At 37.1% G+C, this 24,088-nt stretch overlaps 1 protein-coding gene across 1 annotated transcript; it reads right to left on the reverse strand.

Moving 5' to 3' along the window:
- Positions 1-621: 621 nt before the first annotated feature.
- LOC130048336 (protocadherin Fat 4-like) lies at positions 622-23,791 on the reverse strand. The gene is made up of 20 exons (XM_056144933.1): positions 23,567-23,791; positions 23,243-23,317; positions 21,919-22,217; positions 20,049-20,145; positions 17,849-18,090; positions 17,159-17,276; positions 14,222-14,467; positions 13,930-14,063; positions 12,807-12,903; positions 11,623-11,754; positions 9,474-9,611; positions 8,964-9,261; positions 8,229-8,735; positions 6,882-8,107; positions 6,387-6,663; positions 5,987-6,135; positions 5,526-5,730; positions 5,091-5,443; positions 2,627-2,755; positions 622-788 (listed from the first exon to the last, which is right to left on the reverse strand). The coding sequence occupies exons 1-20, from the start codon at positions 23,613-23,615 to the stop codon at positions 688-690; spliced, it is 4,872 nt and encodes a 1,623-aa protein (XP_056000908.1). The 5' UTR covers positions 23,616-23,791; the 3' UTR covers positions 622-687.
- Positions 23,792-24,088: the final 297 nt, after the last annotated feature.

A 24,088-nucleotide genomic window follows, 5' to 3' on the forward strand; every position in this document is an offset into this window, starting at 1 on the left:
CTTCGCTAGCCGGGGTTTACGATCCCCTCCGCTTCCCTACAACGTTGTAGAGAAATGGGGCGGATCGTAAACCCGTGACTAGCCAAGGTGTGTGTGCTATAGGGGATATGAATTCCTTGTCAGTATGGTTCATTTCTCCATAAGCTGCTCACAATTCAAATGAAAGAGAGCAAAGGTGAGCAAGCTCACATACCCCACGCTCAAACATTGCTTGACAATGCCTCACATAATAAATAGTAGTGTTGTGCATTACTGCAAAAACAGGACAGGAAGACTCAAAATTCTAAGTTCAATAGAGGCATAACTCGCACAAAAAGTATTGAATCAGGATTTTCTGGGACTATCAACTGCAAAATTTCACGAAATTCTGTCGAGCGGATTCAAAATAGTTGCGCTGCCAAAAAGGGACAGACAGACTGACGGACGGGTCAAAAACATTATATTCTAACTTCGTTGCGTAGGGTATAATTACCCCCCCCCCCCCAATATTATTATCCCCCATAATACAAACATATATGAAACTCAAGACTTGGGCAATTGCAGTCATATAAAAAGCACTGGGTTGTAAATAAGGAATCTACACACACACAAACATTTCACGTGTTCTATTACATGATAAAATGACTGATCAAACACTTTATTCCTCTCTGAATCAACAAATGCTTAAAATTCGTTGTCACTTTTTCTCTAAACGAAAGGAAGTTGTTTAAATATAGGATCTCCATCCGGGGTTCGGAGCCACTGTCGGCCATTGTTATCAGGGTTGTTTTCATATACCCAGCCCGTAACTGTAAAATATAATAAGCATTTTTGAGTACCAATCAAATATTCGCTACAAAAAATCAGAAGTGTTCTTATCTAGCATATAAACATTACAATAACTTCATCATGTAACCTGTAAAAATTACAATAACCTCACCATATAGCCTATAAAAATTACAATAACCTCACCATATAGCCTATAAAAATTACAATAACCTCACCATATAGCTTGTAAAAATTACAATAACCTCACCATATAGCCTGTAAAAATTACAATAACCTCACTATATAGCCTATAAAAATTACAATAACCTCACCATATAGCCTGTAAAATTACAATAACCTCACCATATAGCCTATAAAAATTACGATAACCTCACCATATAGCCTGTAAAATTACAATAACCTCACCATATAGCCTGTACAAATTACAATAACCTCACCATATAGCCTGTAAAATTACAATAACCTCACCATATAGCCTATAAAAATTACAATAACCTCATCATATAGCCTGCAAAATTACAATAACCTCACCATATAGCCTGTACAAATTACAATAACATCACCATATAGCCTATAAAAATTACAATAACCTCACCATATATCTTGTAAAAATTACAATAAACTCGCCATATAGCCTATACACATTACAAAACCTCACTATATAGCTTGTAAAAATTACAATAAACTCACCATATAGCTTGTAAAAATTACAATAACCTCACCATATAGCCTATAAAAATTACAATAACCTCCCCATATAAACTATACAAATTTCAATAACCTCACCATATAGCCTATAAAAATTACAATAACCTCATCATATAAACTATAAAAATTACAATAACCTCACTATATAGCCTGCAAAATTACAATAACCTCACCATATAGCCTGTACAAATTACAATAACCTCACCATATATCTTGTAAAAATTACAATAACCTCGCCATATAGCCTATAAACATTACAAAACCTCACCATATAGCTTTTAAAAATTACAATAAACTCACCATATAGCTTGTAAAAATTACAATAACCTCACCATATAGCCTATAAAAATTACAATAACCTCACTATATAGCCTGTAAAATTACAATAATCTCACCATATAGCCTGTAAAATTACAATAACCTCACCATATAGCCTGTACAAATTACAAAAACATCACCATATAGCCTGTAAAATTACAATAACCTCACCATATAGCCTGTAAAATTACAATAACCTCACCATATAGCCTGTAAATATTACAATAACCTCACCATATAGCCTATAAAAATTACAATAACTTCGCCATATAGCCTATAAAAATTACAATAACCCCACCAAATAGCCTGTAAAATTACAATAACCTCATCGTATAGCCTGTAAAAATTACAATACCCTCACCTATTCATAGCTCGAATAATTGCAAAAACGGCTAAAACAACATTTACCTAAGAACAAATGGCTAAACATTATTAAAAGCTTCACCAAGGCACAGCCCGCAAAACAACTAAAATTATATTAACTTTACCTAGGCACAGCCCGTGAAATAATTAAAAATTACCGTAAGCTTTATTTAGGCGCATCCCAACTAACGGCTGAAAAATATTATGATCTTTTATACCTCGGCGCAGTCTGATTAACGACTGAAAAGTACGATAACTTGCCTATGGGTACAGCCCGCGTACAACATGCTTTTCTCATATGCATAATGTATGTATAATAAATTGATGCAAAATGAAATCTGTGTACGAGGATTTCATCACAATGAGCGTAGCCTCATAGAATCTATATGTTGTTCGTTTCAAAATTTATCATAATTGTATTTGATAACAAAAATGTTTCCCCTTTTCTTTACATTATCTATACATATACCTTTGTCGATGCCTCTATTCTCAAATGTCCTTGCCGACGACTTCCCATCCGAGGCGGACATCAGACGTCTGTCTGGATGCTGGTCGTCAGCATATTTTCTGTAATTGAAACCTTTCTCATGCCCTCCATCTATAATAAAAGATCCAGGTATGTATTATACAAGATATTGTACAATTATTGACATTCTAGGTCAATACGATGCTTTTAGCTACCTGAGGACAAATTTCACCGAACTCATTGAGGTTTGCTAATAATTCCAATTACCAAAGCTACCTATGTACCAATTAAACGATTCCTAAATGGTCATCCTTAGATTAATATTGCTATAATTCAACAATTGCTACCCTAGTTCATGATTTCACATAATACAGATAGTTGAAAATGAATAGAGGCGCGAGTTTTCATTGAGTGACCTAAAAAGAGTAATCAATTATCCCCATCTTTAAATTCTCAATTTATCTTTGGCCCACTGTTGGAGAAATCAAATATCATATTCACCTCGACGGCGTGTATCATTGAATATAACGCTGTATTGTTTCGGAGTCGTTGGATCTCAGCCAATCAGAAAGCACGGCATTACATATTATTGAATATGCCCTTAGCTATGGAATAATAACTAAATAATTTCGAAAAGAATTTCAAAAACAATACTGGAAATCGATTATACTCGGAAAGAAAGCACAACGCACCTGAGCGTGTCTCTAAATGGCAAACGTGTCCCTAAATTGCAAATGCCATCCAAATGAAAATTGGGTAAACACGGGCCCCTGGATATACCAGAGGTGGAATCAGGTGTCTAGGAGGAGTACGCATTCCCTGTCGACCAGTCACACCCGCCGTGAGCCCTGTATCATGATCAGGTAAACAGAATTATCCGTAGTTAAAATCAGTGGCGGTCCAACAATGAAACACATCAGACAGCATTTGACCCAATGACAGATTGTATTTGCAAAAATATTATCATGATAATGACTATAGAATTTACGAAATGCTGAATTCAACCAAGACTGTTGAAACCCCTGTAACAAATTATTTGTCAGAAGCATATCATGCTTTAAAAATTGGTCATACAGAGAACATGTATCGAAGCAGTTGGGAATTGTTGTGACCGATCGACAGGAGATGCTTACTCCTCACAGGCATCTGATCTAGTATGTCCAGGGTTCCGTGTTTGCCCTATTCTGAATTTTGTATTCTTTGTAATATTCACTGTTCACTTTCATAAACACCGTATCGCCGGTTGCGGTAGCTCAGTGGTAGAGTGTTCGCTTAGTTACCGGGAGGTCGTGAGTTCAAGCCCCTATCGTGTCAAACTTAGGACGGAAAAATAGGAAGTGATTGCTCCTTCGCCAAAAAGCTCGGCATTTAAAAGTGAAAATCACGGGTATTTCGGATATGAACTGTGTCGCGTTAAGGTGTACTTTGAGTAAAAAAAATCCAACTATGAAGTGGACGTAGAATACTCTGGGATGTCTATCAAAATTCATTTTAGATACTAGAACATGATTATTATTTGTAGATAAACCGTTATCGTATGCATGATTTTCCGACTGATAGAATCATATATCATAAATAGCAATTAATTACGAAGTTTTAATGTACGATTTTATATTTACATGATTAACAGATACTTTTTGTTTTGCTAAAACGGAGTCCTGCTTGGAATGCCATGTTTGGTAAACATTTGATGAATAAGTTTATTTAAGAAATGAAACTTATAATTCTTTGTTTGATGCATGTATCAAACGAAACATTGGACGGAAAACTTCATCAATGCTTGTGTGGAAAATCCCGTTCTATAAATAGTGCTAAAATTAGAACGGGGAAGACGCATTCCAGAGAAAAGTAGTCCCGCGTGCTTAGTGCAGATGAACTCCGAACGAAATTTTGACAGAAAAATCAAACGAATTTTTCAACCAATCAGCATCGTTTATAAGTCATCACTTTAAAAGTTATTAAATGATTATATAATCACGCAGTGTTTCGTTATTTGATACTGTTGATTTTCGCAAAGTGTAATCCGGTTTTTCGGATCACCACACTGGTTTTCTGATCCTCTGAAACTGATGCCGTCACAATGCATCAATGCAACGTTTTTTTGTGGAAAATTGACCGCGTCACAAACAAAACTGCGTACTCAAAATACAATTTTAATGTATGTCAGTGTTTTAAATATCTGGATTACATTTATTATCTTATAAATGTGGATTTAAAATGCATAAGGGAGTATATGATGAAGTTATTACTACAATACATAATCCGAAGAGTTGGATCACGTCTCGTTGACAGGCGCGGATCATCAGATCAAGCTCGACGCTTACGTGTACGGTGTGATCTGATGATCCGCGCCTGTCAACTCGACGTGATTAGACTCTTCGGAGCAAGTTGCTGCAGTAATAATATATATCGAATAAACAGCAAGTATCCATCACATTGTTTATTCCAGGCTTCTGTGATACCTTACCCCTAGTCACTGACCCCGTGTCTCCATTCATCACCCCCTGTGTTATCCCTACATCTGTTGGAGTTACAAGCCCCTCCCTCATCCCATCAACGTCAATCCTGGTCATGTGATCATTGTCTGTTGTGGATCCGGATCCAGAAGGTGATCCATTGCCTCTTGTCGATCTGGAGCCAGAAGATCCAGATTTTTTTGCAGATCCTGAGTAAACCATGGACGGATTACCTACTGTGACCATTTGGCTCTTATCTTCGTCCGCAGCAAATGACTGTCTCCCTAAAGAATTCGAACCATCATTGCTCTTCTTTCCGTTCGATTGAACTTTGATAAGCTTTGTCTTTGATTTGTTTGCATTTCTGAAATATTAAAACCTGTGTTTTATATATTTGAAAATCAGAGGGACGCGCAAAGTCAACTACATTATTGAAGCTTGCATACTCTTTTTTTCGTTTATTTCTTCTCCATAGAATGCATATAAGGATTGCTAATAACGCCAGACCAAGGAGTGAAAATAAAACCGCCAGAGCAATGGTAACATCGGACGGGTCTCTCCCACTGGACGAACGCGAGGCGCCTCCCGGATACACGATGTTCTCTCCATAGGGTGTGACGTCAATGACCAACATATCTCTCCATGGCTTGTCTTTAAGCAGAAAAAAGTATTTACTGACTCAATATGAAAATCATAGATAAGGTATCGATCAATTTGTAAAAAGGACTTAAATGTGTTTAGAAGGACTACATGTACTAGTATTTATTCTAATATTTTCAAGACTGAAAACGCGTTATCATTTTTATTGTCGCAATGCTCGATTTAAACCTCTGAAAAAACCTGATTATAAAAAGAAAATTATAGTATAAATCATAACATTTATTCACAAGATTGAATAACAAACTACCTGTTCCGTTGATGGTGGGGACATTATTCGCGTTAAGGTCCAAAGAATCCAGGAATTCACCATTAGTCATGAACGGTTTCTCCATAAACAGGTTCGTCTCCCAATCTGTTAGATCGTTCTTTACGGAATAGACATATACCACCACGGAACTACCGAAACACAAGAATAAGGTTTATGCTTAAAACAATCACGAAACTGACCAGCTTTACGTTCGATATTAATTCCTAAATAAGCAGTTGTGAAATTAGATATGGAATATTATTATTTTTTAGTGTACTACTAAATATTAATCAAAAGTCATTGAATATTACCAGAAAGGCTATTCGAGCAAGCATAGATCGTTCGATTGAGATACATGTATATTGAATGTAGAAAAAAGAAGAGAGAGAGAGAGATTTACGTTGTTTTGTCCTCTATACACCATCGTCGAACATACGCCGTTGCATAAAATTCTTCAATTGTTGCCTTTACGAGAGCTAGAAATTCTGCTTCCTTCCTCAAGTATGTAGACAATTTCATTGCCAGAGAGAATGAAATGATCGTTTCGCTTGCATTAAACGAGTCTATTCGAATTTTAGCGCTCGATGATGACATCAGATTGGGTGTCCCAAGATCATGTGCCCGCACGAAAATCACGTTCTGGGATTCATTGACACTCACGTTTGTACTTATTTGTCCTACAATATTAAATTGATGTTTCTCGATAATTCATTTATCAATTTCATTTACGAAATCTTTCCATTCTATACGACAAATATCTTTCCACATTCTTTTACTTCATATTTTGTTAATATTTCCATTTTTGCAAACATCTCTAATGCCAATTTTGCAGAGCCATGAATTGTATTACTTTGATGAAAAGTATAGAACGTCTTTCAGCAGAGTTGTATATTACCTGATGTTGAATCAACCAAAAACTGGTTCTCTCCGTAAGCTGGATCCATTTCATAAACAACATCAGCATTCTTCTCCTGATCTGTATCCATCGCTGTTACTACAGTAAAAACGTGGTCACACACTTGTTCATAAGACACTTCCGCGTTATAAAAAGACGGCGTAAATATCGGTCGATTATCGTTTATATCAACAATGAAAATTGTAGCGGTTGTATTGGCAGACTGGGGCGGTGAGCCTCCATCAGTTGCCGTAACCGTCATAGAAATGTTTTCATACATCTCTCGGTCAAGTTCCTTGATCAGAAACACATCACCAGTAGTGCCATTTATCGAAAAATATTGTACTGCTATTACTCCATCTTGTAAAACCATGTCAAGGTCAAAGCTTATTATAGCATTGAGTCCAATATCAAGGTCATACGCCGTAGAGGGTAGAATCATGCCTCCCACTGTAAAATTTTCAAAAACTTCTGTTGAATACAGATTTCTTGTAAATATCGGTGCGTTGTCGTTCTCATCGTTAATGGTGATGTTTACAATGGCTTCAGAAGACAATGACCCACCATCTTCAACAATGATTCTGATGGAGTAAAACCCCTCCATCTCTCGGTCAATAGTGTCCGATACGGTTATCTCTCCTGATGTTTCATTAATCATAAACTTTCCGGCGTGGCCATCATTATATGTTTTCCATCTGTATGTAACTAAAGCATTATTCCCCAAATCACCATCAGTTGCACCAATGTTTCCAACGACCGTCCCAATGGGAGAGTTCTCGTTGATACTGAACGTGTATACATCTTGGTTGAATTTTGGCGTGACGTCATTGATGTCACTTAGCGTGACTGTAGCAGTAATGGACGAAGACTTCTGCGGAGATCCTAAATCCGAGGCTTGAATTACTAATTCATAAACTGCCTGGGATTCGCGATCCAGATTCGTGGCGACCTGGACATATCCGCTGATCTGATCGATCTTAAAATGAAAATTCGGATCCCCTGATAAGATGGAATACAGAAAGCGTCCATTGTCCCCTACGTCAGTGTCATTAACTGCCAGGGAGAATACCAAGGAATGAATGGGTGCGTTCTCGGGAATAGTCTTGTCGTAGCTTCCAAGTATTATTGGGTCGTTATCATTAACGTCTGTCAGGGTGATGGTCAAAGTGACAAAACCTGTTTGCGCGGGAAATCCTCTGTCGACTGCTTCAATGATCATCTCATAACTGTACATGAAACAACAAATAACTTTTTGTGTTGTTGACATCTAAACTTTCAAAGAGTACTTTGAATCTACGTTCAAATCATCTTACAATATAATACTGTGATCACATTAAAGACACCAACCTTTCTTGGGTTTCTCTGTCCAGTTGTCCACTAACGGTCACTGTTCCTAATACAGAATGGACTGTGAACGGCACGTTTGACAACATTCTAAACTCAAACAAATTGTTACCATTCTGATCCGAATCAACATCTTTTGCAAAAACCTGTGTGACAACATCTCCAACACTACTATTCTCTGCAAGAAATTGGACTAAAGTGGACGTCGGAAATCCGGGTGCGTTGTCATTGACGTCAATAATGCTGATATTCACGGTACATTTTTCTGATAGTGCACTGGATCCGAAATCCGAGACCTCAGTTACCAGAAGAATAATCTGCGTAAATTCGTAGTCAGTGGGCACTGCGACACTTATGGTGCCGTCGTCAGGATTAATGAGGAAATGAGAATTAACGTTGCCGGAAATAATAGAGTAACGAAACAAAGCGTTGTTACCCGTTACATCCGGGTCTCTGGCTGTTACCTTGCCCACGATCGTTCCTGTCTTCGTGTTTTCGGTGTTGGTAAAGCTTAAAGACATACACAAATGTAACATTGAAAGATACACATATATTTCTTTACTTGTTCGATCTTTTCATTTAAGGTTTTGTATTGACAATTTTAAACCATTACATTGAATAATTTATGAATGCGATTTGTGTTGTATAGAAAAATTAATAAATACATTGGACGATAAGAATAAGAAAATCCTACGCTTCTCGTGATGATTGCTAAACAGTGGGTCATAATTATATTACCTGTACGTGACCTGATCAAATGCAGGCGGTTCATTGACGTCATTCACCGTTACAAACACTGTCGCGGTGGATTCTCTCTGTCCGTCAGATGCTTGAATTAGTAAGGTGTACGAAGATTGGGTGTCGGCGTCCAACATTTTGTTCAGTAGTATTGTCCCACTTGCTGATCCAATGTTAAATTTTGTCTGTGGTGCCACAAAGCTGTAGGACACCGTGTCCTTGTCGCTATCGGTCGCTGTCACCGTGGTAACAAGAACGCCAGGCTGGGAGGCCTCACTGATAGTAGAATAATATTTACCTGCAAAAGCATTTTGAACCAGTCATGCTAATGATACATCTAAGTTTCTATTTAAAATTCTCTTTTATTAAACATATCTCCAAGTACAATCAACGTTCATTTTAAACCAATATATCATCTAGAAAAACACTGCTGTGAGTTTTAAACTAAAACGCTTGGTGGATAATGTTCTGTGTGTCAGCCTGTGTCAGATTGCTATATGAAGAGGATACCTGTGTTGGTAAATACGGGAGTGTATTCGTTCACATTCGTGACGTCAATTGTGAATGTTATCACAGCGGGAGTGCCCCCGCCATCACTGACGGAAATACGAAGATCATAAATCGATTGTGTTTCGAAGTCCAGAAGTTCTGCAACATCAAAAATATGTATTAATGTAAACTGAAAATTGATCATAAATGTACCATCAAAATGCATATTTGAAATAATTTAGAAAGTATAATTTGTCTATCATCATACAAATGTGCATCAATTGTCTTAATTATCGATTTCTTTTTAATAACATTAAATTTTCCTATTATGAAATAGTAAATTCAACCCCCGAGTGTTAAAGATATGGGAAATACAGATTGTTTTTGTCATTTAGTTTTCAATATGATCCCGTTCGCTTCATACAAAGGAACCATGCTACACGTTTTCAAGTAATCTGCAGAAAGCTTAGGTATGCATCAATAACTAAATTGCCCTGTAAATTTAATTCTTATTGAAAAATATATAGAGGATATCTATATTGCGTGTTTTGATATTCGGTTAATCCAACGAGTTGATATGGTGTATTTATTCGGGATGCTTGCCGAGCGAATAAATACACCATATCAACGAGTTGGATAAACCAAATATCAAAATACGCAATTATAGATGTTCTATTTATCTCATACGTCTTCTTTTCATTTAATTTTGAGATGATCCCAAGTATGGTAAAAACAGCTGATTGAATTTGTTTTGAATCCGTGACTCAGACGTCATGCTTATCAGTCTTCCTTACGCGGGAAAAAATAGTGCGCTTTTAATCCATTCATATACAGTACAAAAGGGCATTTTTATAAAAGAAACCATGGATGAAAATTGTTTTAGAAGGGATTATATTTTATGATCAATAATGGTTTTGCCATTCCAACAAAGTAACAACTATTGACCGAGTATTTATTTTTGACGTAGGCCTGACCTTCTGATGAAAGTTTGATGTCGTCGTCTTTTTTAAGTAAAAACATGTGTAACAACGATCAATGAAAGTAATATTTCAATGCAACATCATTAGAATGTTCCACAGTTTAAAATGAAAAGTAGAATTAAGTGTTTGTGCATTTGGATTTTATTTACGTGGTTTCTTTGGATCTGAGGACAAAAGAAATTCTGAGGCAATTCAGGCCTAGTAAGTAAAACTGTGGAAATTTATTAGGCCTAGGCCTACTCTCAATTTGGCTCCAGAGAAAAGAGACTGTGCTTCTGAATACTTGTTACCGCAGCATGTCCAGGTACTTTCGATTATGCTTGTCCAGTAAGCGGTTGGTTCCTTGTCGATGATAATAAAGTGGATATATGTTTGTTTTTTGATCGTAATTTTTGAGTAGTTACTGATATAGTTGGCATTTTTATGGCCGTAAACTTCCATTATATGTGAGTGGGGGTAACATCATTTTAATTTTGTTATAAAAGAAATTCTTAATAAATACAGAATAACAAGTTATATGCTTTATTTCATGCGTCGATATGTATATGCATAAACACAGAAAATATGTCATCCAAGCGGGGACAGTGTCAAAATTAGTTTGGACCGGAAATGCTTTATCAAACGGGCGTGTGATAAAGCTAATGCTTTATCTCAATTTCAATATACACCACACATATGAGATAAATTAAATATCAGCTATTGTAAAATCACACTATCCTTTTTACTCTATAACAATAATTTTATGCTTGTAAATAATGCAAGGTGTTCGAATTTTAATTCTACCGTTGACAATGACCGTCTTGGTTTTTAATTTTACCGTTGACAATGATCATTATGGATTTTGATTTTACCACTGACAAAGATCATTATGGATTTTGATTTTACCACTGACAATGATCATCATGGATTTTGATTTTACCACTGACAATGATCATTATGGATTTTGATTTTACCACTGACAATGATCATTGTGGATTTTGATTTTACCACTGACAATGATCATCATGGATTTTGATTTTACCACTGACAATGATCATCATAGATTTTGATTTTACCACTGACAATGATCATCATGGATTTTGATTTTACCACTGACAATGATCATTATGGTTTTTGATTTTACCACTGACAATGACCATTCAGATTTTTAATTCCACCATAGAGAATACCGATTCTGGTTGTAAAATTACCGTTGACAAGGACCGTCCTGGTGCCGGAGAGAGTGAAGGTGGATCCGGAGGGACTCTGTACCATGTTAATCACCAAGGGGTCACCGTCAGCATCCGTACACTGAATGTCCGCCGATACCAATTCATTCAACCCTGTCAAAGTGGCTCATTTTCAAATGTGAAGAATGAAGAAATTTTCTATCCAAGAACGATGCTTTTGTTAGCTTCATGGATCGTTAGAAGGCCAGCTGATCATTACGATAATGTATACATGCAATTTTTCTGCTGAATATCCAGATACACAAAAGATTGTTTTAATGAAATATAATGCATTTTAAATATATGATCAACTTCTTCAAAAATATGGGCCTGAATCCAAGTTCCATGGATTTCAGAAATTTAGAAGACTGAAGAGGACTTGTTGCATGTTCAACAATATAATCATACCATTATTTTGGTTACTAGATGCTCAAAGGTTAAGTTTTAAACATAATGCTTCTTCAATATACAAACGTATGATCAACTTAGCCCCACCATGGGCCTGAACCCAGTGCAAATATTTTTTTCCAGTTTTTAATGAGGCTCCCAAAAAGTTAATTAAAATTCCAAATTTCCTCATTTTGTCAACATTTGTACGAATTTGAAGCATATGTTGTTTAAGAAATTATAGAACATTTGTTCGTCTACTTCTCAACCTTAAATATTTTGTACACCAGTATTAGATACACTTTTGGTATAAAAAGGGTTACACACAGGCAAACTTGTACTCGATGTTTTTCAAATGAAAATGTATGGAACATTTGAATTACCAAATACATGTATATGCCGTATCTGAACCCCTGAATTTGCTAAACATCTGTGCCATTCCTTTGGCTTTAGTCATATTCATGATCGTGATTATAGATTTCTACCAAGTCATCATCTTGAAACAAGATTTACTAGGTTTCAGTTTATATAATGTTAATTTCTATCCACTTTAAAATTAAAGCGAAATGGGGACCAGTTGTGGCCCTTATCCTATCTTGGCTTTTTCTCACAATTAATTCTATACTTGTTTTTACAAACTATTTCTATAGCAAATACCTATATCCTCGGGTATATTATACGCCTCTAGATATGTACGAACTATTTCTATAACAGATACCTATATCCTCGGGTATATTGTACGCCTCTAGATATGTACAAACTATTTCTATAACAGATACCTATATCCTCGGGTATATTGTACGCCTCTAGATATGTAGAGCAGACAGGTGCGTTGTCGTTTTCATTTTGAACATTTACTGTCACCATTCCGGTACCCTGGAATTAAGATGTAGATATCATAATATCCTTTTTAATGTGTCAATTTATATGAAAACATGCAGTGATAGACATTATTGAAGATAACACGTGATTATAAAGTTTGATTGTTTGAGCACGATTACCCTCCATATACAATGTGTATGACGTCATGCGATTGTTAGTCATCAACAGTTTAGGAACAAACACTTATGGAATAAAGCAGGCGTCAACGATATGAGCAAGGCCTTGTATTTTACAGAATTCTATTCCCAATCAAGTAATATCAAACAACTCATTTTGAGATTATTTTTTTTTTCAAAACGATAATATACTAGTACTACATTTAATGAAATATCGCCTCCAGTCCTAAAAAAGGTCTTATCGCGTTGACTGTAGAAAACATGTGGATTTCATTCTCCATAAATGCAAAGTGAAGATAACGAACAGTGATCAATCTCATAACTCCTACAAGCAATACAAAATAGATAGTTGGGCAAACACGGACCCCTGGACACACCAGAGGTGGGATCGGGTGCCTAGGAAGAGTAAGCATCCCCTGTTGACCGGTCACACCCGCCGTGAGCCCCATATCCTGATCAGGTAAACGGAGTTATCCGCAGTCAAATCAGTGTGCCAAGAACGGCTTAACAATCGGTATGAAACACGTCAGACAGCATTTGACCCAATGCGAGGTTGTATTGACGAACTAGATCGTTATAACGACCATAGAATTTGCGAAATGCTGACTTCAATCGAGACTGTTGAAATCCCTGTACCATCAACTTGTTTGTCAGTAGCTTACCTCGATTTAAAAACTGACTATACCCAAAACAAGCTCTTGCATGTAATGAAATATTAAGGGGAAATCATTGTACTTATTTCAAATGCAATCTAGTAGGACAAATAGGACTGTTAACACAGTCACTCTCCTTCATTCTCTTCACTTCGTATTCACAGTTCTGTCTTCAATACATGTAATGTTTTGCCCAATCATCTATGTAACAATTTCCCCGGTTTTCCAAAGAGTACAAACAGTGCACCTACCTTCAGCCCGCCCCCGTCTGTACAAACTATTTTCAAATCATAGGTTGTGAAATGTTCGTAGTCCAGGCGCTTTGCAAGCTCTATTCTCCCCGACTTGTAATCAATCAAAAAATTGGTCATGCCACCATTTGTTACTGAAGTACAAAGACACATTTACAAGCGTTTTTAAAATTTATTTTCTACATGTTAATTTCAAAACAAAACTTTAAAATTTAACACATTAATTTTTGTAAGAATCTTTAAATATAAAAAGGTGATTCTATAATCCAGAAATACTTTTAAAGACTCTTACCGGATTCTATTTCATAAGATACAATTCCATACGGTTCCGCATCCGTGTCATTGGCTGTGTACAAGGCGATTTCCGTTCCCACTATGTCACTTTCGCGCACATCCACCACTGGATTCGTTAAAAACTCTGGTGTATGTGCGTTGTGCTTAATTATGTCAATACGTAACCACACATCCGTTGACCTTGACCCGTATGAGACGTTTATCATCAAGAGGTAACTCAGGGTCTGTTGGCTCGCATTTAGATCTATCAATAGAGTATCCATCTAGTGTTTATGACTCTAAATACATACCACATGCACTTAGTTTACATGTGTAGAGAACCCTTATTGATTTATCGATAATGTATACATATAACATAACATTGTGAAGTTTTGGTCAATAGGCACAATATTACAATTTCAAATACATCATTACTATCGTTTCAATAACAGCGTCCCACTTCGATTGTTTGATCGATCATACAATTTTCACTCATTGATTGGCGGTATGGTTTGAATAAATGTAAGTCTGGATCACCACACTATGCCATTTTTTTCAATGTGATTGCTCACTAAGAACAAATGTGAAATTGTTTCATTGAAAAGCATCGCCCAAACATTTGCACGCTCGACAAGCGAAGTGTCACGCTGTTGTCGGAAGGATTGTAGGTAAAAATCTAATTGTTTCTGTAACATGTACAATACACTGTATAATGAACTTTGACTCCTTTTCTACTGTAAATGTTCATCACAATCCGAACTCATTATTTCCATTATATACTAGTGTGTGTCTGTGTATATATATATATATATATATATATATATATATATATATATATATATATATCTAGGTTATATGTGTGTAATTTACCACTGACATAACAAAAGACATAAATTTGACTCAGAAACGTGTTTACTCAGGTTATGAATGAAAATCATGAACGGCATGAACTTTTATCAATAGGGAATGCTTAAAATCTGATAACAACACCAAAGGGCATTTCATTACAAAAAGTTAACAGCAAACCAGAGAAAGAATTACACAGTTTTGGGGGATAGTCCATCATTACACTTAGTCGATGAAGTGTCAATACCGGGTATGGCCTCCCCTTGCATCAATGACGGCTTGACAACGTCGAGCCATGCTGTCAATAAGCACCCGGATGTTTCCAATGGGAAGGTTGTTCCACTCTTCCACGAAGGCGTTTCCGAGCTCTGCCAAAGTCGTGGGTTGTGCTCTACGGCGTGAAAGGGCAACCTGCAACATGTTTCATACATGCTCAATCGGGTTCAAGTCCGGCGAGCGCGCTGGCCAGTCCATACGGACAATTGTCTCCTGCTGAAGGCACTGCTCTACCACCCTGGCGCGATGAAGACGGGCGTTATCATCCATCAGGATGAACTCAGGGCCAACAGCACCAGCGTAGGGTCTGACGTAAACATCGATGATCTCATCCCGGTACCGCACCCCCGTCATTGTTCCTCTCTCCAGAACATGAAGATATGTTCTTCCATCCCTGCTGATTCCACCCCAGACCATGATGGAACCACCACCATAACGGTCATGTTCACTGAATTGGCATCATGGAAACGTTCACGTTGTCGTCGCCAAACTCGGAGCTCCTGTCTGTAAAGTCCAAACAATACCTGGACTCATCGGTGAACAGAACTTGAACCCAATCGTTCTGTGTCCAAGTGGCATGATCTTCAGCCCAGTACAATCGCTCCTGTCAGTGTCGAACAGTCAGAGGGACTCGAACACATGCCCTTCTCGAGTTGAGACCTGCATTGTGAAGCCGATTCCGTATCGTCTGAGTGGACACATTCACCCCAAGGCGTTTAGGAGGTCGTTACATAGGCTGGTTGCTGTCTAGAAGGGATGGCGTCGTGTCTGAAGAGCCACAAAATGGCCTTGGCGTTGGGTTGTCAACCTCTGACGACCACCCCCATGTCGGTGTGCTTCTGTACCACAAGTTTGTTGTCGGTTCCAGGCCCTGTTTACAACGTTCTGGCTGACGTTTAGTGCATTTGCAACGTCACGTTGTGAATAGCCAGCGTCAAGCATTCCATGCAATACACCTGCCCAGTTGTTCTGTCGTCAGGCGACGCCTTACACGTTGAGGGGGCATTGTGTTGATAAACGTAGTGTAAACACTCAAGTGAGTTTGAAATTTTAGAAAGAATCAGACACCGATGCCCGAGTGAAAATCGTGCAATGGTAGCAAAAGCAATAAACTGTGATGAGAAACGCATTTCCCATGGCATGAAATGCACGTGCAAGTTTGTTGAAGACGTTTTTGATTTCACTTGGACACAATATTGTCAGTTATGCAGTTATTCATTTTTTAAACAGAAAAATATCTGTGATCCTTATCAAATTTTGAGTAGTATATATACATATATTGCCTTTTCTCATCTCTTTATCTCTTTTTCCCTTCTTGTTTTGGAATGTAGAATCTATCATTCATTTACTTCCTGTTTTTGAAGGGGGGGGGGGGGTGTTTTGGTCGCCGATAATGTAAAATAATAGCTTATCCTTTGTATGTAAAACTTATATGGTACCAATTTTGATGCACCAGATGCGCATTTCGACAAATAATGTCTCTTCAGTGATGCTCAACCGAAATCTTTGAAATCCGAAATATGTTGATAATCTTTGTAATAGAGGAAGTAAATGATAAATGAATGAACTATAATTATAGTTTGATATACTGTAGTCTACTATAATTATATACATATTATTTACTATGACACATTCTTTAAGACACCGAGCTTCGACCAGCACTTGGGTTTGATGGCGGTGATGTTGAATTCTCTCAATATACCATCTATCTGTCCATCTGCACCTACCTACCTTTGAATAGCCTCACGTTTGGCGGACTATGATGTCGGATTCTCTCGAAACATTCCTGTTCTATGTCGCTTTCCAACATTTTAACAATCTGAGTTATACCAACCTTTCACCAGCACCACGGCCGGTGGGATTGTGATATCGAATTCCCCCGATACATCCCCGCTAATTATGCTGTAAGTCATAGGATCGCCATCTACATTTGAACACGCCAACGTTTGTATCTGAATGAAGATGAGAATTATACATGTATGTTCGCCGATAAATATTTTTGTGATTGGGAAACATTTTAAAAATATCAGTTGGAACTTCATTTCCTGTGGGGATCCGGGTTAGAATTAGTCCTCAGTACCCCCTTGCTTGTCGTAAGAGGCGACTAAATGGGTGGTCTTTCGGATGAGACCGCAAAAACGGAGACCCCGTGTCACAGTAGTTGTGGCACGATAAAGATCCCTCCATGCTCCATGCCGAGCATAGACCTAAATTTTGCAGCCCTTCACCGGCAGTGGTGACGTCTCCATATGAGTGAAATATTCTCGAGAGGGACGTTAAACAATATTCAATCAATCAATCAATCTTTCAGAAGGCACGGAAAGTTATGTCAGGTTAAAGGTCACTTGCGTTTCAAATTTATATGCACCGCCTAAACATAGCACATGTTACATTGCAGTGTGTTTATCGATAAATGCAAAAAATGAAATATATCTAGTCAATTACTGATAAAACATACGTAAATGTAAATATAGGAATATAACGTATACATGGGTCACGTGAACATTGTTCAAGCCTTGCATACCGTGGTTCCTGCAGTTGCTAGGGAGTCGTCCATACTGATGTGATAGACAGCCGGAGTGCATTGTGGGATGTTGTCTTTTACTGGGATAACTATAACAGCGACATTTGCTACGACCGACCGATTTCCGTCCGACAAACGGACGAGCAGATTGTATGTTTGCTGCGTCTGATAGTCCAATAGATTCTTTGTTAAGATTCTTCCAGTAGCTGGATTGATGTCAAATGCATTGCCTACATTACCACCTGAAATCATAGACTGCGATGATCGAAGTATAACCCTCGAATTATTTTAAATCTTATGAGATTGTTTCTCTCAGAAATTAAATTTGAAAATCCTCTAAAGAATGATCTGATGCTTTCAAAGACACGATCATAATTATGAATATTAACCGTGTCTATGTATTAAGAGATCAAGTGCAGTTTTATGTTCATGTGTTCGTGTATGTTGCAGGATAACCTCCGAGGTCGACAAGAGTAGTTTTGAAATTTAAAAGCCGAGGCATTAATACGTGCAAATTTCAAACATTATTTCGAGACCGTGAAGATTAATCTGCATTACCACGGAAACAAGAAGTTTGTTTCTATTCTACCACGCTTCAGGAATACAGTGAGTTGGTCGTTTACCTATACAGTGACGAATTAGGTCACATCGTGACGTCATCCAATTTCCAAAACAGACTAGGCTTTTGCTGACGAAAAAGATAAGATTGGTAGAGTATACTAGATCTATTTTGAAAACTATTTCAAGTATGTAGTTTGATGTTGACGGATTATATCAGCTGCTTTGAATACACAGTCCAAGAAAACTACACACGCGTGGTAGAGGGTGAACTTGTCTGTGCATTGCCGTGTTTATTTACATGTACATTGATCTCGGAACGCAGACAATTTGATTTATATTGAATGACAAATATTCTTCAGTCATTTATATTGAATGACAAATATTCTTCAGTCATTTATGAATTTGTTTTGCGACATCTATTTATTAATTTTTATGAATATAAAATTGAATCAACAGTTATCGATTTTATTATTGTGTTAATAAGCAAAACATGAAGTGCAAACAATTTTCTTAAGAACAGTTTTTACGTGTGAATGTATTTAAGCAGAATAATCATCGCGGCATTCCTTTGATCCTTGCAAATGGTAGAATAAATGATTATCATTGTGCATTACATATATATTGCAAATTTATGTGAATATTGTTGATATATGCTATTCTAGTTTTTGTCAATGCATTTTCCTGAAATCTACAAAACGAAGAACCTGGAAAAAAGAGTGGAAAATCTACGCAAAAATGTCGTTTTTATAACGAATTAAAAGCTGTTCGATGTACTGATACAGATGTAAACTATACTCTCCACGTGTGCAATAAGAATGTGGGCTTGTGTTCATATACGATGATTTGGTTGATTGGCTCCAGTATTCCTTACTATAAAAGATTCTGAGGATAAAAATACCGTGTAGTATGAGGATAGCAACCACGTGTAGTACGAGAATAGCAACCACGTGTAGTACGAGGATAGCAACCACGTGTACGAGGATAGCAACCACGTGTAGTACGAGGATAGCAACCACGTGTACGAGGATAGCAACCACGTGTAGTACGAGGATAGCAACCACGTGTAGTACGAGGATAGCAACCACGTGTAGTACGAGGATAATAATCACGTGTAGTACGAGGATAGCAACCACGTGTACGAGGATAGCAACCACGTATAGCACGAGGATAGCGACCACGTGTACGAGGATAGCAACCACGTGTAGTACGAGGATAGCAACCACGTGTACGAGGATAGCAACCACGTGTAGTACGAGGATAGCGACCACGTGTACGAGGATAGCAACCACGTGTAGTACGAGGATAGCAACCACGTGTAGTACGAGGATAGCAACCACGTGTAGTACGAGGATAGCAACCACGTGTAGTACGAGGATATCAACCACGTGCAAAATAAAATCGTGGCACAATTATGACATGTCAGGCAGCTATTGGTAATGAACCAATGATAACAACAGATTAATCAGCTTGTAAGTCCCAAAACATTCGGTAATGCATTGTATTTTCTACTATTTCGATAAAGGTTTTATTACATTCATAGATGCATGTAAAACTAATACAGCAAAGCCATGTAGAATTAATTACCACCTTACAATTTATTCTTATCTGAATTTTAGAAATTTATCGACAAAGTACTTACCAAAGATGGAAAAAGAGATGTCACCATCTGGTCCCAAGTCATCGTCCATACCAGTCAGCAGTATCACTTCAGTGCCTGGTGGGGTGTCCTCTGAAACCTGCAGTAGCAGAAGAAGAATATCTGTGTGCGAGAATTATCCGCGAGATTCACGAACAGAACTTTTTCTAGCAAACATTCCGCCAGGCTTGCTCACTAATATATGTAATGCTTCTCGCGAACACGTTACCTATCGATAATATGGTTAGACGAAAATGCAGTTTCTAAAATTTCGCATGATGGTGATTTATATTCAAGAACCAAGTTCGAGGTTACTCAAGCTGTTTTGTACACATCAATGAATTATGAATGGTTTATCTGGATGTTGATCTTTTCTTTGATTACTACTGCATTTCTGAATATATTGGACGGGGGCAGAGTTCTATTTCTGAATTTGTTATATAGCTAAGAATATACAGGTACAAATGTACCTGTATAAAACTGATGGTTGGGGGGGGGGGGTGTTAACGCGTTTTGGCAATATTTCAGCCAATTTACGGCGGTATACAATCGTCTTTGACCTTGAAAACTGTGTTAGAAACACAAAGCCTTTATAAAAGGTACCATTGCGGTCAATTTGATACAAATCAGATAACAGATCCGCCTAAGTGAAACTGATGACATCGTTTATTGCAAATATCCAATTTCCAGTTATCTGCAAATTATCAGTATGCAACACATAAAAATGTTTTCCTTTATTTCGATGATATCCGAGTATGGATTTTTCTATATGCTATTCTCTAGGGACTGGTTCACGTTTTTCGAAAGAAATGTTTTTCATTTTTGATGTTAAGAATTAAAGACATAGCTCATTTAATGTTGACAACCAAAATTTGGACCGTCTGAATGCAAGGATAAGAGCAATATTTTAGCTTTGATTCTGTGTTATGTAAACAAAGACTCGAGTCTTTCTATGTAAACAAACAAACCAGTAAAACGTTAATTTTGTAATTTAAAGCATCTTCATTTTGTACAATCACAAATTTTAACTTTTAAATAACACATTTTACATGTACCTAAAGTATACTTGAGATGTGATATATATAATAAACTTTGATCAATATATATCCATTTATTTTGAAAACCCTGTAAGCAATATCACACCTCAATCTTTGTTTTCAAAACAAATAATAAAGTTAACTCTTTATAATGAGCTTCTATCATGATGAATAACCTTAATTTTATTGTGAAACCTTCTAAACACATTAGACTGTAGATTTTGATCATTTAGAGTGAAAAACAAAATTTGGAGCAATATCGTGAATCAGTCCCTTTAACGCACAATTGATGACTGACTATTTTCTTTAAACAGCAATCTTGGCATGCCAGAGTTAGGTTTGTTTTCCAACTTGAAAGGGCATAAATGTTTACTGAAGCAAGAATTTAAAAGTAACTAAAAATGAAAATACTTTCATAACATTCATTCGGAATAACGAGGAAAGATCTTGAATTTGCGGAATTTTCTAACATAACTTGTCCAATCATTGCCTCAGAATAATCCATAAACTGAGGAGATGTTTCTGTAGATTGTACTGTGATGCAGTACCGTCTTTGTACGATCAGCGAGGAGAGGCTTATATTACAAAAATCATCATTAATGATGTCAACATTATAATCTCGCCGTACTTGTAACATTCTATGGCATAATCTGACAATGATTAAATCATTACGTAATTTGTTATATACTAGTAACTTATTATGTGACAACCAAACCTACACATGAAGAATTATTAGGTGAATAATTTTCATGAAAGCAATTTAGCTACAAAATTTTCAAATACCGATTGTGATTCTATTTCATAGAAACATTTTTAAAAATGTGTTAAAACTATACCGAGGCTGTATACGGCAATCCGTCAAATCGTGGGTCATGTTCGTTCACAGGGTCAACATACACGAAGATCGTGGCCACGCCGGTCAGAGCCGGGATACTAGGATCTGTTCCACTCAGTACCAATGTATATACAAAGTTCTTTGCCTCTAACGACTCGAAATCGGTGGAATTGAAACTGGTCCTCAGCTCAGCTCCAGCCACTGTAAACTTGTTTTGTGGGGAGTCATCGCCATCCGTAATAGTGATCGAGCAAAGACCCCCAGCGGGCGTGGTGCAATTCAAATCGGTCACCACAGGATCTGCAAAAAATAGAGATATTCTTTCACCCACTATTTTATAATTTTAACAATTCTACTAGAGAGATGGGGTGCGGTTTAATCCTCTTGTAAATACATTTTACATGCTAAAATCCAATTAACATGTAACATTCACCAAATCTTAATTTTGAAATACAAATCATGGAGGCGGATCTGAATAGGGATTACGGTGGTGGATCTGGATAGGGATTACGGTGGTGGATCTGGATAGGGATTACGGAGGTGGATCTGGATAGGGATTACGGTGGTGGATCTGGATAGGGATTACGGTGGTGGATCTGGATGGGGATTATGGTGGTGGATCTGAATAGGGATTACGGTGGTGGATCTGGATAGGGATTACGGTGGTGGATCTGAATAGGGATTACGGAGGCGGATCTGAATAGGGATTACGGTGGTGGATCTGAATAGGGATTACGGTGGCGGATCTGAATAGGGATTACGGTGGTGGATCTGGATAGGGATTACGGTGGTGGATCTGAATAGGGATTACGGAGGCGGATCTGGATAGGGATTACGGTGGTGGATCTGAATAGGGATTACGGTGGCGGATCTGAATAGGGATTACGGTGGCGGATCTGGATAGGGATTACGGAAGTTGCAACTCCATCCTTTGGTTTAACATTTAAATATTACAATAATGTTTAAACATTTTGTGCTACCTTGGAACCTGCAATTTCCCTTTTTGTACGTTAAAAATACTATGACAAAGATCGCACCCCTCATTGAAAAGTTACGGAATCCGATCCTGAATAATTATCATCTCTAGCTCCTTTCAAAATACGTGAATACTTTAGTTGAATTACATATGTACTACTAGTTCAATCATATCCACTTACTCTACGGAACTTTTGGTTAATTGGGAAGAAGAAAAATCTTGGACAGAGATTATTCGCATCTATTCCTGTCTTATGTTTATTTACAATATTATTTTTTTTCAAAATTGGCATATATCTATTGCAACCACCTTTTATTACATTCAAAACTGTGTGTGATCTAGTGCTCACCTATGGTTCCTTCGAGTATAACGGCGGTGATGACGTCCGGAAAAAAGATCGGCAGGTGCGCGCCATCACTTAGACCTGTACAATGACTACAGTGTTTAATACATACATGTAGCATGGATTACGTAAACTAATTTCATTGAATCAAATACACACATTTCTCGAATTACTGATGTCATCAGCACGGATTGCACAATCATGCTTTTTTCTTTGTGTTTTATTCTATTTTTTTTTAAATGCAGTAATATATAAATGAAAAACACAAGAAGAAAAAACAGAAATTTAAGAAAGAAAGAAAAGCCAATGTATACAAATATAATTACGTACCTGATACGCTTAATACAAGAATAAGTAAAAACAGCAACCAATTCCTCATTTGGAACCTCGATGTCTCTCCATTCAAAATAAGCTATCTTTATGTGCCACAGTTTTCTTCTGTTTAAATCTCTATCACACCAATTCGACGTGAAATGTTTTAAAACGAATTCAGAATATTTAATTCCTTCTGGGAGACAAGATTTGATGATAAACAAACGTTGACGTATTTAAAACAAAATGGAAATTAAATTTTTTGTGATTTCTAGAGAATGGTCGTAGTTAAAGTACCTTGAACAGTGTCATCGAAAAAATAACTTTTTAAGGTAACTCCATATTCGAATATTTATCTGATAAAAGTATAGAGAGTGTATCTATTTCCATTTATTGGGGTTAAAACTAATAAATTGTCAAATAAAATATATATGTCATGCGCATCATACATAAACAGAATCAGATCTCAACGTCGGAAATTGCAGTTTAAACAGCGTCATCAAAATTTCACAAAAACTAGTTAAAGCGCTGTAATAATAT

Source organism: Ostrea edulis, chromosome 7 (assembly GCF_947568905.1).
Source record: "Ostrea edulis chromosome 7, xbOstEdul1.1, whole genome shotgun sequence".
NCBI classification, from domain to species: domain Eukaryota; kingdom Metazoa; phylum Mollusca; class Bivalvia; order Ostreida; family Ostreidae; genus Ostrea; species Ostrea edulis.